General features: G+C 40.6%; 1 protein-coding gene across 2 annotated transcripts in view; it reads left to right on the forward strand.

Annotated features, from left to right (window-relative positions):
• Positions 1-15,334, forward strand: part of furina (furin (paired basic amino acid cleaving enzyme) a) — a 62,797-nt gene that overhangs the window by 43,827 nt on the left and 3,636 nt on the right. For both annotated transcript variants that reach the window (XM_087792892.1, XM_087792893.1), the window contains exons 7-15: positions 4,972-5,060; positions 6,927-7,099; positions 7,289-7,501; positions 8,710-8,810; positions 10,222-10,325; positions 10,426-10,543; positions 13,280-13,459; positions 13,527-13,651; positions 14,100-14,222. In XM_087792892.1, coding sequence (XP_087649018.1) covers positions 4,972-5,060; positions 6,927-7,099; positions 7,289-7,501; positions 8,710-8,810; positions 10,222-10,325; positions 10,426-10,543; positions 13,280-13,459; positions 13,527-13,651; positions 14,100-14,222 — 1,226 coding nt within the window. The remainder of the gene's footprint in view (positions 1-4,971; positions 5,061-6,926; positions 7,100-7,288; positions 7,502-8,709; positions 8,811-10,221; positions 10,326-10,425; positions 10,544-13,279; positions 13,460-13,526; positions 13,652-14,099; positions 14,223-15,334) is intronic.

A 15,334-nucleotide genomic window follows, 5' to 3' on the forward strand; every position in this document is an offset into this window, starting at 1 on the left:
AAAAAATGTGTCGGATTGGGGGAAAAGCATAGAGGAGACCTTCTGGCCAGTCGTGCGGAATAGCATCCTGGCCCAGAGGACTGCTCTCCTCTTTCAGGGAAAACCAGAGGGGGTAATGGGTTGACTCCTCTGTGGCAAACAGATCTTCCTTTGCTCTGCCAAAGATGTCCCAGATATTAAGCACTACCTCTGGATGAAGCCGCCACTCCCCCGGCGGAGGCTAGCCCCGAGAGAGCAGGTTTGAAACCTGATTCCGGTCCACGGGCAAATACATTGCTCTCAGGCTGGCCAGGCGTGGAGCCGCACTCAACAGGAGTTTCCGGGATGCTTGAGGCAGCTGTGCAGACCTGGTGCCCCCCTGGTGGTTTATATGCGATACGGTCGTCACATTGTCTGACCGCACAAGCACATGTTGCCCTCTCAGGAAGGGAAGAAAGTACTGCAGGGCCAGTAGAGTCAGTAGACTCCATCAAGCGCAAAGACAGAGGAAGATCGTTCCAAAGCTTAGGAGCAACAGCCTGGAAGGATTGCTCTCCTCTGGTCCTGAACCGTGTGCGAGGAACCATCAGTAGATTCTGATCCACAGACCTGAGGGCCCGAAATGGGGTGTAAGGCTGGATCATGAATATCTCTGAAAGTAAGAACCAGAATTTTAAAGTTGATCCTGAAAGAAACTGGAATCCAGTGAAGAGTTCAGGATGACGGACAACTCCTGGTTGAGGGTTTGGGCTTTTGCCGGGTCGCTTATGATGGTCATCTTGACCCGGCCAACAGTTGGGGGCCGGCGTCGGAACTGAAGTTGGTACCCGTTGGTAAAGGTGGAGAGCACCCAAGGGTCCCGGGTGGCCCAATAGCTGAGCTGCTGCTGGGAAAAACGGCTGACGGTCAGCCCCAATGCCTCAGTGCTGGGTCCCCCGGCCTCGAGAGGCTCTGGGGGTATGGCGGACAGTATGTGAGGCCTGAGGTTGCCCAGAGGGCAGCCGCTGAGGGGCTGGAAAGGTCTGTGCCGCCTGCTGATCAGGCTGTGGACGCTGTGACCCGAGGTAGCCTCTGGGATAAGCCTGTGTATGAGAGCGGCGCTGGGGGGGAGCTGAAGAACCCCTAGGTCTGCCAGGAGGAGGCACACTCCTACGAAGCCTGGACAGCTGCTGTTGAGTCTGTCAGGCTTGGACAGTGCGCTCAAGTGCCTCTAGCGCTGCAGCCTGGATGAGAGTGGACATCAACCGCCCCAGCTCTCTAGACATCAGCGCGAATGCCGGGAATGCAGCGAAGTGTCACTGAAATTATGGATGGAAGCACCCAGTGAAGCCTCTTATAGGTATGCTGCGTCATAGGCTTTGGAGAGCAGATCATCCGACACTGGGGACGAGGACACCTCGCATCCGGTCTCGGAGCCTCATCAGGTGAAACAATTAACGCAGCTATTGTCAGCTCAACCGCTCGTATGCAGCCCAAGCCACACTTGGTTGCATCCTGCATGGCTGCCAGGGTCCAGCCATCTGAAGTTGCATGAGAGAAGGCTCTAGAGGCCCTCCCACATGCATGCAACTCCCTCAAATATTCGTCAGATGGAGGTACACTAAAGTTGGCGGGAGCTGATCCACGCCTGATAAAAGCACTGGCCGATGCTGCGGTATATCCAACTGCAGGCGAGCCAGAGCCGTACGAATGATGGCCCCTATTGAGCTGTCTTCAGAACCAACAGTAGAGCTGTGGGCTGAAGAACGGGAGCCCGCCCCGGAGGCGTGGGAGGCTACATGCTGTGGCTCCACATCCTCTCCATATAAGGCGAACTCAGTGGCATAAGCTGCCATGGAGTATATATAATATAATATTTACAGTTCAATGTCGGGAGAGGGAGCGAACACACTGCCGTCACCAACAAAGATTTATAATACAACCAATAGCGGGTACAACAGGTTGCACCGAACAAGATCTAATAAGAAAACTTGCTACTTAGCCAAACGATGATGATCCGAGGCGGAAGTGTCCACGGTAAGCCACTGCACCTTCTCAGCGTCTGAGAACCTCTGGAGGGCGAACGGTTCGCAGCTCCGACAGCTGTCACGAGACTACCAGCAACACACAAAATAACTAGTCATTTTATCTAGCTCGGTGACATGTGGTCTACCTGCGCAGCGAGAAGATGAAAATGAACAGATCCTCTGATGTCACCAGAAGATATAGCCTATCTGGGGTCATCAGGGGTCACAGGTGACTTTTTTGGTGTTAACACTCGAACAGCGCATGCGCGAGATGGATACATTCAGTGCTTGAAGCACCGCCTCTGGCGGTCAATAAGGACGAAATGGAACTTGTCTTTGTGAGGGACAAAGTATTGAATGAAACTGTAGACACTAAGAATGAAGTACAACCTCATGTATACTTGTATCAAATTGTTTTTATAGATGGATGGATGGATGGATAAGGATGAATCCTTTAGAACAAAATAATTTTCTTAAATAAAAGTCGGTTTCATAAACATTAAATGAAAGTGAAATGCAGACTGATCCAGTTTTAAAGAAGATGTTGCGATGAAATGTTGTATCTCTCAAAATATTTCTTTCACTAGTTTAATACTTAAGTGATCAGAAATCAGATGTTGTAGCAGCTTTGTGAGATGTTTGTTAATAACATTTACTCTGTCTTATCTTCTGCTCATTGTTAATTGTGTAGTCATTCTATCTGATTTTGTCCACTTTGTTGCTACAATGTTTAAATTCGCAATCAATCAATTCAACCGTGAGACGAGTAAAGGTTTATCTTATTTTAGCATTGATTCCAGTTAGAGCATCTCTTTGGCCACAAAGTAGGTGTGTTGAAAGGGTATCGAACTGATTGCAATCAATGTCTGATGTGAATTGTAAACGGCAGGTGGAAGAGTGTGTGTGCGCTGGCTCTCTATCTGAGGCACTACATATGATGTCAGATACCTGACATTTACCTGCAGCACTAGAATCGGGGCCATCCAGTTATTACACATTCTCATTCACACCCTCTTGCTCCGCATCTCAGGATGCCATGTCTACATTTTTAGGCAAGTTATTTAGTCAATGTTTCCAGTTGTTCACAATTTTCCAACTTAAAAATAACTTAACTTTATCTTCTACCCATCTACAGTATGTGCAGTTTTTGTCTTAAAAAATGCTAAATTACAGTAATTAATGTATCTTAAAGATTGTTAATGTATAAACCACACATAATATAAGGAGACAACACACTATGTCAACGTATACTAGGTTGTTTTCCCACCAAAGCGCCCAATATACCAAAAACACAACCTCTATGTGACTCCAAAGAAGCAAGAGATGGTATCACCCACAATGTCTGGACACAAGAGGGGGATACATGACAACCAGACAATTGTAATGTTCTTTCAAAGCCTGCAAAACTGCTGATTTAAACTTGGACCTATAAAAACCTATAGTTTTACCTTTTAACAGCATTAATATTCCACAAATACATCTGTTAAGTGATTTCAAAGCCCAAGACAAAATTTTAAACCATCCATTTTGTCTAAAGGGCTCATCATTATGTCTGCTAGAAATGCTAGAAAAAACAAGTAAATGTTTCATTGACAAATCATATGCTGTGTCCAAGTCACTTTGTGATTTTACGTAATTCGTATTGTAAACACTACTGTCATTAGGGATTGCTTGATTTTAAGACACCTTCTTAAATCAACAGCAAACCTTAATTCATTCATTCATTCATTCATTTTCTTTGCCGCTTATTCCCTTATGGGTTTTGCGGGAGGGCTGGAGTCTATCCCAGTTTCATCGGGTGAGAAACGGGGGCCACCCTGGACAGGACAGGACGCCAGTCTGTTGCAGGGCACACAAAGACCATCAACCATGAACAGACTCACTCATACCTACGGACAATTTCCCAAAGATATCTCAATCAACTTGTATGTTTTTGGACTGTGGGAGGAAACCAAAGTGCCCCGAGTAAACCCACGTAACATGGGGAGATAACGGCAAAACTTGACAAGATATAATGATAATTCAGTAATCACAGTAACGGTTGATGTTGATTTTTACAATGCAGGAATTTATGAGTGGATGAGATTTCCTGCTGTGATGTTGTGATGGTTACCCAGATGGATACAATTAAAGCCTGCTAGCAGAGATCATTCGTGCAGTCAAAACATCCACAGTGTGGCTTCTGTCCTGATCTGGCGCAGTGGGGCCTTGGCGCCTTTTTGCCAGCATTCCTGATTCAGGGAATGGCTTTTATCCAGCATGGAGTGCAGCCATGATTTGAAGGGCAGTAATCATGTCTTCCCATCTGGCTGATTCATGGAATGTGTCTGATGTGAGTTCTTGGTATATTTCTACCACGACTACTGCAGACAAGACAGAGATTTATTGTGGGGAAGACCAGACTTCCTAGAAAATAAGATGAATGTATTAATCACAAAGATGTTTCACTTTATCCAAACCCATTTCGTATAGTAAATTTTCTCTAATATAAATTAATTTTGGAAAATGATTGACAGAAAAATCATGACCTCTGTCTTTGAAATGCATTGCCAACTTTTCTTTTTCTTAGAAGCTTTCTTAAAAGTTTTGAGTACAATGTTCTCCAAGGATTTTATTTTTTTTTGGTTAAAATGACAAATCTTGTTAGTGATTTCCTTTTATTCAACTTTTTTTTGCCTTCATTTAATTCCAACTCTATGTCAAGTCCAAGGTTGCTAAAGCATTTATGCCTCCAATAATGTAAGAAATACTACCATTTAATCATTGACTGACACTGGTTATTAAAGTTTATTTTAAGGAATCAAAGCCAGGAACCTGTCTGCATTTATTTTTCTTGGTCTACCACTTAACCACTGTTCAATTGGTCTACACAGAATTATCCTTTAACAAGTGCGGCACCTGAGGTTGCAATGAAAGCTGTAATGAAATAACTAACAGTAGAAAAAGTTCTGATTTATTTTCTCACCTCTTTTTCCCTGTACTGTAGGCATGGAACCCGTTGTGCAGGTGAAGTTGCAGCTGTGGCTAATAACGGGATCTGTGGAGTTGGTGTGGCTTACAATGCCAAAATTGGAGGTACATTTACTTCTTTCTTTCATGCCTGATTGGTCTGTGACTATGCAAAATTGTTTGATATTGAGCAATAAAAAACCCATGATACAAATCTGTATACAAACCTTTACCAACTACTGCATTCAAAGGCGAAAAGTTTTAAGAGGGAATGAAAATGTTCCTATCTGTGTGACGCATTGTTTGAGAAATTCGCAATGAAACTAAACCTTGAATTCAGTATAGTTTACATTTCAAAATTGTGTACAATGTATTCTAAAACTTAAGTGGATCATTATTAAACATCTGGTCAGACTGAATTATCTTCAAATACATGTGAATGAGTTCATCGTGGATATTTGTCAGGGATTTTAAAATGCAGTTACTTCTGAGAAACGTTTTTTTTTTTTTCTGAAAAAGTACTTTTTTGTTACACTATGTTAATATTGTTCAACTATGGACAAAATAATAATTTATACTGCAGACATACTTGGGAGTGGGATCACCTATGCTCTGTCCTCTCTTATTATCAATTTTCTGGAGAATTTGTTGGACACATGTTTTTGGCCAAATAAAACATTATTTCATTGATTATTCCAGTGTGTATTTAATAGGTAAATATATGAGCTTAGCAGGTTAATGGGGCTCTACTTTGGTTGTTACAATTTTGAAAGCATGTGCAGATTTTAAATCCAATTTAGCTCCGATATCAGTATTAAGTCCAGGGCCTCTGTTTGACTAAAGAAAGTATTTAATTTGTTTGATTGTATACTTTATTTGTATCAAAGAAAATACAACCTTGTACTGGACTACTGTGGATAGTTAAACCAGTTTAACATGCAGATTTGATCATTTCTTTACATTTATTTTTAACTTGTGAAAAGTGAAATAAATACTGTCAAACACAAAGAAGTTGTAGTTGTTGGTTTGCTTATTTAGAGCTGATGGACTAGAGGATTTATTTTGTATCTGAAATGCGATTGATGATCCAGAATTACAGTTACAATAATAAAAATAAAGTCACTGCGACAAATCGGTGGGATAGGCATCCGATTTGCATAAGGGAGGAATGGAGGTACATAAAAACTTCAGTCACAAATAACAAACGCATCTCTCGCTGTAATTCTGCCTGAGCTGTACTATAAACAGAAAATATGCAGAGTAAGTACTTGTTAAATGTTGGGCTTCACACCAAATCTAGTACTTTTCATAATAAATACATTTGTTGAGTTTGTTTTTGCCCTCAAAGTGTCAACATAAAACTCAAACAATTTGCTTTCTCTAATTACCCTCCTGAGATAATTGTCTAATGATTATAATTATTGAATGAAATGTTGTGGAAAGAGAAATCCTATTAAAATAACATAATAGCAAAAGTAACACTGGCTGTTTATTTTCTACTGTTGTAGCCTTGGTTGTAATCTTGATCTATAGTGGCTGAACATAATGCTGTGAAGCAGTTTGTGGCTTGTTGATGTGTCTTTATTTTGTTTATAGAGCCTCATTTAGGCCTCCCTTCTATTTGTAGGATAATACATGTAAAGCTGGCTCTACATGCTTGCAACAATTGCTTTAATTTTAACACTGAGTCCAACAAATGCGTTATTAATTATGATGTGGATTTCAATAATACTTCACATTACCTGTGAAGGATGAGTGGGTTAGCTCTTGTTCCTTTTATTATACATTTTCATTTACTTATTTAATTTCTTATGGCTTAAAGTACATTTTTGAGGGATATATATAGTGATTAAATAGAGTTTAGGTTTTCACCTCAGATGTTGTACGGATTCCACACTGCCTGCCAACATGTCTAATAATTGTGATCCAGAAAATGGAACAAGTTGTTTCCACTTACAGATGGTGTCTGTCATTGACTGTTCTGCTGCACAGGAGTACGCATGCTCGATGGTGAGGTAACGGACATGGTGGAGGCCCAATCTCTCAGCCTGAACCCACAACACATACAAGTCTACAGTGCCAGCTGGGGCCCAGAGGACGATGGCAAAACTGTTGATGGTCCAGCTAAACTGGCCAAAGAGGCCTTTTTGCGCGGTGTCACTGAGGTACGAGTTGTCGTCATTTAGCACTTGCTAGGCAGCTACCCAGTCCTCTAGGAGGTGTGCAGCATTTAAACTGATTTTAGCTATGATTGAGGAGCGTTTTGTTCTTTTCTCCTGCTCTTTGTAGTGTCATTTGATAAATGAATCTCCAGTCATCCATTTCTGTCACTTAACATCTTGGCTTCTTTTCAGGGACGTGGTGGTTTAGGCTCCATCTTTGTTTGGGCTTCTGGAAACGGAGGGAGAGAGAAGGACAGCTGTAATTGTGACGGTTACACCAACAGCATCTATACTCTCTCCATCAGCAGCTCCACACAGAATGGCAACGTTCCCTGGTACAGTGAGGCATGCTCATCCACGCTCGCCACCACCTACAGCTCTGGCAACTTAAATGAAAAACAAATAGTGAGTAATTCTACAACTTTTTTCTTTTTCCAAAAACAGGCTAGTACTAGTTGTTTTTTTTATTTAAGATTTTGCAATATTATGAATTGTCTTACTTTGTCTTAAAATGACTGAAATGTTTTATTCTAGCCCGTGCCTTATACCAAATCCCTTTATACATTTTGTATAAATAAAGCTTTTCTATGGTGAATGCCTACAAAAGTCAATAAATGCATTTTGCAACACAAAATTACATTTTAATTGATTTAATTATATGTTTAGAATTCATCAGCACTGCGTCACTGCAAATCAAACCGGAATAAGTCTTCATGTCAGGCCTGTTGTCTAGTGGGCTTGGGGGAAAAAAAGCGTAAAGTTGTTGTCAGGGGGGAAACGGCAAAAAAACATGTCGGTACAAGCCACCCTTCTTCCTCTGTTATGTGGTTTTCTCTTTAAGTCGTTTTGATTTGCATTATGGTAAGGATACAGAGATTAATGTCAGAGCAATTTGTGGTATATTCTGATGCACATGTGTGTGCACACACATGCACAAATCTGCTCGTTCATGAAAGACTGGACGGACCGCTTATGACAGCTTCTTGACATATCGCTTGTCCCACAGTGCCACACTGCTGTGCTCGCTTAATGATGCTGTCACTCATGAACCTGCAAATGATACATCGAAGAGTAGTTTCCACGCTGGCGGAATAATATCACAGTTTCCATTTTTATTTCCTAATTACAGACAGTTTCTTTCCCTTAAATTCTAGAATCATAAAGTCTACAGTATGGTAGCAAATTTATTTTGGCTCCTTATTTATTTACCTTGTTTTCACTCTTGCTTCTTAGAATAATGCATATTTTACACTGCAGCCTGGGAGGTTATGCCTTCTCTGTTGTGATTTTTAAATATAGAAATAAAATGATACATTTTTAGATTTCACTGTATTGCTACTTTTCTTTGTAACGGCATAATTATTCGATCTTTCTGGGTTGTGCACTGAAATGAGTTTAAGTTGAGTGGTTGCTCAGATTATGTTAAGTTGATGCTTGCAATATGTGGAATCTTATGATTTTGCAAAGCCTTTCTTGGAATTTAATGTGGCCACAGAGATAAACACAGGAGCTGCACTGTTGAACCACTGTCTTCTTTTGTGTCACTCTCCTTCTTGACTTCAATTCGGAAATCTCACTGGTTACTATTAAATGCTAATTTCTCCTCATTTTAGGTCACAACAGACTTGAAATCTAAATGCACAGACTCCCACACAGGCACGTCGGCCTCTGCACCACTGGCTGCTGGGATCATTGCGCTCGCCCTGGAGGCTAAGTAAGTGTTTATTAGTATTTTGCATAACTCTCAAACACTGTTGTCGAGGTCCAGTTACTTCGAGTGAGGGCTTCTGTCAAACATTTATAATTAGCATATTTTTGTCTGTCTGTCGCATGGCCGGCATCTGAGTAGTAGAGCTTAATGTGTGTTAACAGGCTACAGTAAAATTCTATAGTTTCCCAAAATGAGAACCCTTTGAAAACACTTTTTCTAAAATAAAATGTTTTTTTATTTTTTTTTTCTCCCATTTTTGGTATTTTAACATGAATAAACTGTCACTCCTAATCTTGTATCGTTCGATTTTCCGGCTAAATGACAAGTTCTGGCAAGGTTTGTTTCACGCTGTGAGGTGCAACTTTGTTTTAATTCCCAGCCTGCCCCAGTCTAGTTTTGAATCAGGCCCATGCTTAAAAATGTGAATTAGATTAGATTAAACATGTGTGTCAAACCAACCTTCTTTACCACCAACAAATGTATCTTTAGGCTGGATAGATCAAACTGTCACTCATTGAGTTCTTCTGCTTTATTTGGATCGGATATACTCTATGTACTCAAGTTCAAGGTGGTGCGGATGTAATAATAATAATAATGATATTACTAATGATAATAATAATAACACATCGTATTTGCAGTATATAGTGTATTTTGAAATGTGTATTGCATTTGATTGTTAAAGCTCTATGTGATCTGGGTATAGAAAGGCGCTTAACAAATAACTGTTACTTACTTACTTGCTTTCTTGCACTCTAAGATGCTTTACAAAGCAAAATAGAATAGACAATTAAGTGTAAGCAGTTTTTAACAGGTTGGTTTTGAGCATTGATTAAAATGTCTGTAATGAATCTGATGGATTATGGGAGTGAGAGGTGTGAAGCGCATTTTTTGCAATGTATTTAATCATCATAATTGCGCAAAACTATTTTTTGAATGTGTAAATGTAATAATATAATTCCTAACTTACCTACATAGTTATCTCTGAATCTCTCCCTCTTATTTTTATTTATAACTTTAATCTCACCCTACTGTGCATTTCCAAATATAGCCCGTTTGATGCCAGTTCCAATCATTTTTGTCCATCCATGTGGCACAAATTAGGAGACGAGCCAAAGAGAAAGTTGAGTAATTGGTGGGCAGCAGAATGCCTTCCCTAAGAGGCTGATTGAAGAAACATTTTCTCTGTTAGAAGTTACGAATGGCTTGTAAGTTAACATGGCCAGACATGTTTTTGTACATTTCTCCAAAAGCTGCGGGCAAGTTAAAGAAGCCTCAACATATCACTGATATTTTCTCCCCTTTGCCGTTGGGCTGAAATTATTGAGGATTTACTGTTTACCTGGAAATGATCTTCAGAGCTTTGTCTTTGAAGTCTTTATTGAAAAAAGGGATTCTTGCTTGTTTTCCCATCTAGTAAAAACCTTACCTGGAGGGACATGCAACATCTGGTTGTACGAACTTCTCACCCTGCTCATCTTCTCACCAATGACTGGCGAACCAATGGAGTTGGGCGCAAAGGTATGTCTTCCCAAATTCCATTTCAGTGTGTCCCTGAGATTTCCTCTAACTTGCTAAGTGTTACTTACGGTGTAATTATGCTCTTGTCATGTCCCTGCAGTCAGTCATTCGTATGGCTACGGTCTTCTAGACGCCAGTGCCATCGTGTCTTTGGCTGAGACGTGGACGACTGTTGGTCCACAGAGGAAGTGTGTGATTACCATGGTCAGCGATCCGAGGTCAGTGAGCACATGAGACACGCTGGATGGAAACGCAGTCTGCCACACAAGCAATGCATCTTAAACATTCATTTCACTCATTGAATCTAATCAAAATAATTACGACGCATAACAAAGTCACGACCACTCCTAGCGATGATCTAACACCTCTGAGATAAGTTCCTTGTGATGTTTAGATGTTTTATCAATGTTTAGAGCCTAGGTTGGATTGTTTTTCAAAATTGAAATTGTTAAACCTTTGTTATCTAAGAATAACATTCATATAATAACAACATTGTTCCCATTCTGCTGCCAGTTCTTATGCATTTGTGTTTACTTTTATCCATAAGCACATTTTGAGTTTAATTCAAACAAAACAGTATATTGTTATAGTTAGTTTTTCTTGTGAAATTCAATTATATAACCACGTTTTCCTTCAAGTGTGAGAGAGGTTGAATGAGTGTGTAGTTTTAAAAATACCAGTGGAGAATAAACGTATATAGTGAGAATTGTTAGTAGCAACTTCGTCTGGTCAGTGAAGATAATTGTCTCATAATGGGATAATTTCCCATGAAGAGCATTAAAACAATATTGTTATTCTCTTGTAAATTAGCATTTCGTAATGGGCTGTTTTTGTCCGTTTGGGTATTTAAGCAGCTAATGAGGTTAAAACGAGTCAACGGTAATACAAATATATTTTTCCCTAAACTGTCCTTCCTGTTGAACCTTTGTTCCTGAGTCCTTCCGTTAGCTCAACATAAACTGTGTCGTTAACCAACAAACATCGCCACTGTTTTAACTCTGATGCATATGAAGTCTGTTTAATTGATCAGTGTTGCATTTACAACATTCCGGTGGTGCTGTGCGTAGGGGGTCTGACGATACGATGAAGCATGGAAATGCTCAAAGGTCTTTGTCAAGTCGAGGAAATAATAATTTAGAGATTCATGTTTCCTTTTTCAAGAAAGGAGTCGATATTTCTCCTGTCGCCTCATTCTCTCTCTCCTGGTGACACACTTCTCTTTATTATGCATTCAGTGTCACCCGGCTCTCCGAGTCTAAGGTTCTCTCGTTTACCACTGCTCTCAGACACTGAGCAGATGGTTCAAGCTTCTGGGAGCAGCGGTCGAGGCCGGAGATTCAATTTACATCTCAGCTTTTTAGCTGACTCGCTAATGTAGAGTGACTCATACCGAATGAACATGTAGAGCTGGATTGTCTCTGATCAGCTTTTGTGATATCATTCGTTTTCATCCAACAGCAAGAAATGGAGATGCACTGTTGAGGACACCTGTCTTAAAATTATATTCTCTATACTGCAGACGGCGAGACTGTGTCTGCTCTTCATTTGACACCGAGAGAAACACTAAATCTAAATCGAAGATCTTTGTTGTCATTGACACGTTTAATGGAAGATTTTTACTCTCACAATTTCTACAGTTTAGAGCATGAAAGATGAAAGATCTGATCCATCATCTTGGTGTTCTGCAAAAGAGAAATCTAAACATTTACAGTTTGTTTATCTTCGAAAAAAATATTTGCTTGTGGAAGTACTTACTGAAACTTGTGTTAAGATGAAAACATGAACTAATAATCTTGTATTTTAAATAACATAACTATTTATAAACTAATTATAAGTGTGTTTATTGGTCTTTTATTTATTATTATAAAGTCATTATTAGGATTTTGTTGAGTATGAGCCTCTGTAATTACTAACAGCAAATAGGTATTTGGTTAATTATTGGTAATAAGTGTGTTGTTAATATCTTAAGTGTTACGTAAAAAATGACAACACTGACTCCAACTAAAATAAAAATGTAACAGTGTTGCTAGTCTGAGGGATTTCAATTTCTGTGGGCTTCACTTTTAGTGACTAGATGGAGAAATGCTGGCTTTAAATTGCTTGTATTTAAAAGTCGGTCTGTTATAGGGATGCCAGTGAGAATGTTTACTACAGCATGAAGTTGGTTTTGTTTAAGTTTGATGTCAACTGGCAGTGTTTGTGTCGTTATCCTAACCTTAAGTTCTTTTTTCTTTAAAACGGCTGAAAAAAACATTTGTCTTTGTTATTAGTTCATGGTCAGCTCCATGATATCAAATATTTATCAAGTGGCTGCAAACACGGGCAGTGTCGGACTGGTCTTGTTATTGGTGAATTGATTTCCTCTACACTAATCAAAGAGTGTGAGTGTTTGTTTGTTTTGTGGTGGTCCTTCTAATTTGACCCAAGATCACAATTTTTGTGGTGAATTCCAGGTCAAGTTAAATGCTTTAGCCCAAATTACTAGTTTTCCACAAAAAGCAGCATTAAAAGGCAAAAGGAAAATGTGTGCCTCTGTGTTTGTGTTAAAAGTGATTATTCAGGTCAAGGTTAGAAGAATTATTGTATCCGTGAGCCTTGAGCTGCATGTTCTGACAATCAACGATAGTTTGGAGGTGCAACGGGTTTGTTGTTTGGCCAAGTGGTGCCACTGAAGCCGACACCTTCTTTTCATTATTGTTCTGGATGTGTGTAATCTCCTAAGCCGATTTGCGTTGGCCGTGAAAAGGTGGCGGCTTTCTATCCTCTGAGGACACTGCAGCCACAGGTTGTGAAATGATAATCCCGTTCAACAGCACAAACTTCACAGCCAGCAGCTAGATGACACACTTGCATAGTCATGAGCAGCTTAAATCCAGGATTGAGAAAAGTCTGCTGAGCTGCCATCTCCAGCTGTCACACCCCGCTGCGTCTCACACTTGTTTTATGTTTGACAGAAACATTGCCAGCCACCTGTCCATCAACAAGAGTGTGGACGCCTGCTTTGGGACAGACAGTTATGTTACCTCTCTAGAGCATGTCCAAGCTCGACTCACTCTGTCCTACAACCGGAGGGGGAACCTGGCCATCCACATCATTAGTCCTGCTGGCACACGCTCCACTCTGCTCCACCCCAGGTACAAACCAGGATACCCCGTCCTCCATAAGATCCACCAAATGTGTTAACACTCTGGCTTCCTGCAGGCCACATGACTACTCGTCAGAGGGCTTCAACGACTGGGCTTTCATGACCACACACTCCTGGGACGAGAACCCTAAAGGCTCGTGGATCCTTGAGATTGAAAACGTAGCCGGTGCCAGTGACTACGGTAAACTGATCTCGATGATATAGTGTGTAAAACATATTATCGTATTCGAAGCGTAGGCACTAGAGTGACTACTACTTAAATGATGAAGGGTAATCATTTGTTTCCATTATCTCTTTATAAGAACTTGTTTGAATTCCAATTATTTGAGGGATGCGTCAGAAACGCCTAGAAAAAGGTTCATTATGAAGTCGTTTTAAGACGACTTGCTGTAATACTTAGTGAATCATGTCAGATTGAGAGACCTTAAAATGCTATTAGAGTTGGGTAAATGTCGTGTTCGCTGAAGTGGAGCCGCTTAACTTGACACGCTCACTTCAAGAGGCTCAGACAGAAATTGTGGTCGCGAACCTAAAGACTGAATTGACCAAGTTAACCTCCAGCCACAGGAGACATTATATAAAGTGAAGGACCACTTATGTTTACTCCACCTTTTTATGTCTCCACTCAGGCACGCTGACCCAGTTTGTTCTGGTTCTGTATGGCACTGGTACAGGATCTTCCAGCACCACTGTAAAGACCCAGTCCAGCAACGAAGGCTGCAAGACTTTGGACCTGAGGCAGATATGTATCGGTAAGTCTCCTTCACCACCGTCTCCCCCCTGTCAAATTGTTATCAGATGTTTGCTCAGCTGTGTGTCAACTTTGAAGAGTCATGAGCCCATCTAACTCTCCAGGAAAGCTCATACCATTTCACTGCACTTTGTCTTTTATAGGCTCATATAAACGGTTTTATGTCTGCAGTGACTCTCATACCTAATTGAAACAGGCAAAGGTCTGATGGTGTCACTGTGAACCTTAACGGCACTGTAATGGAGAGAGTGTGACCCCTACAGGCGAGCCATGGAACCGGCATGTTGATCAATAAGAGTAAAATGTATCGATAAGAGAAGTTACAATCTAAAATATGTTTTGATTGACGTTTCAAATCTTCAAGGTTTTTATGCTAGGATGCATTTATCATATTCTCATCTTTATTGATAACGTGCTCTTATTAACTGGATGCATTACTGTTGTACATTTTTGTTTGTTCAAATTACTTAATGTACTTCTTAACTGCGATAAAGATTGACAGCCACTGAAAAATTGATTTGTGTTCTCGTAAGACCTCTGGTTCGAGTGTAACGATCTGGCTCATTCGACCTTGATGATGTCAATTCTTTTGTGTTCGTCTGACCCAGTTGCTGCTGCTGTGGCGCGGCCTCTGGGTGTTCCATTCTTTTTAAGACCATCTGAGGAGGATGTATGTTCCTCGCCTGTTCACTACAGACCCTTCCGTGTTGTCGTTTCATGGATTTGACTGAAGTTAAACTGACTCTGTAAATGTAAAAAAAGGGTTTAACCCTAACCCATCATGTGTTGTTTTGAGTAGTGAGGACATCAGCAGACATTGCCTTGTTTCTGGTCTCTGGGGTTAAAAGCTATTCTTTCATGGCCTCAGGGATTGAAAAAATGTGAGCTGACAAGGTTAAGGATAGACGGTGATGAAGGTCAGCACCGCTCCCTGACTGGCGACCCTCCGGTCAGACTTTGCACTGAACATAAATAAAAAGCTCTTTAATACTTTTCTTACCTTAGAGTAGGTCTTCACCTTCAGCTGTCTTTCTAAAAACCGGAGAAACCAGCAGGAGAACACTTGAGCCCGATTATCTCGGCTTACAGCAGCATGAATGACTCACAACATCA

Source organism: Callionymus lyra, chromosome 6 (genome assembly GCF_982586985.1).
Source record: "Callionymus lyra chromosome 6, fCalLyr1.hap1.1, whole genome shotgun sequence".
In the NCBI taxonomy this organism is placed as follows: Eukaryota; Metazoa; Chordata; class Actinopteri; order Syngnathiformes; family Callionymidae; genus Callionymus; species Callionymus lyra.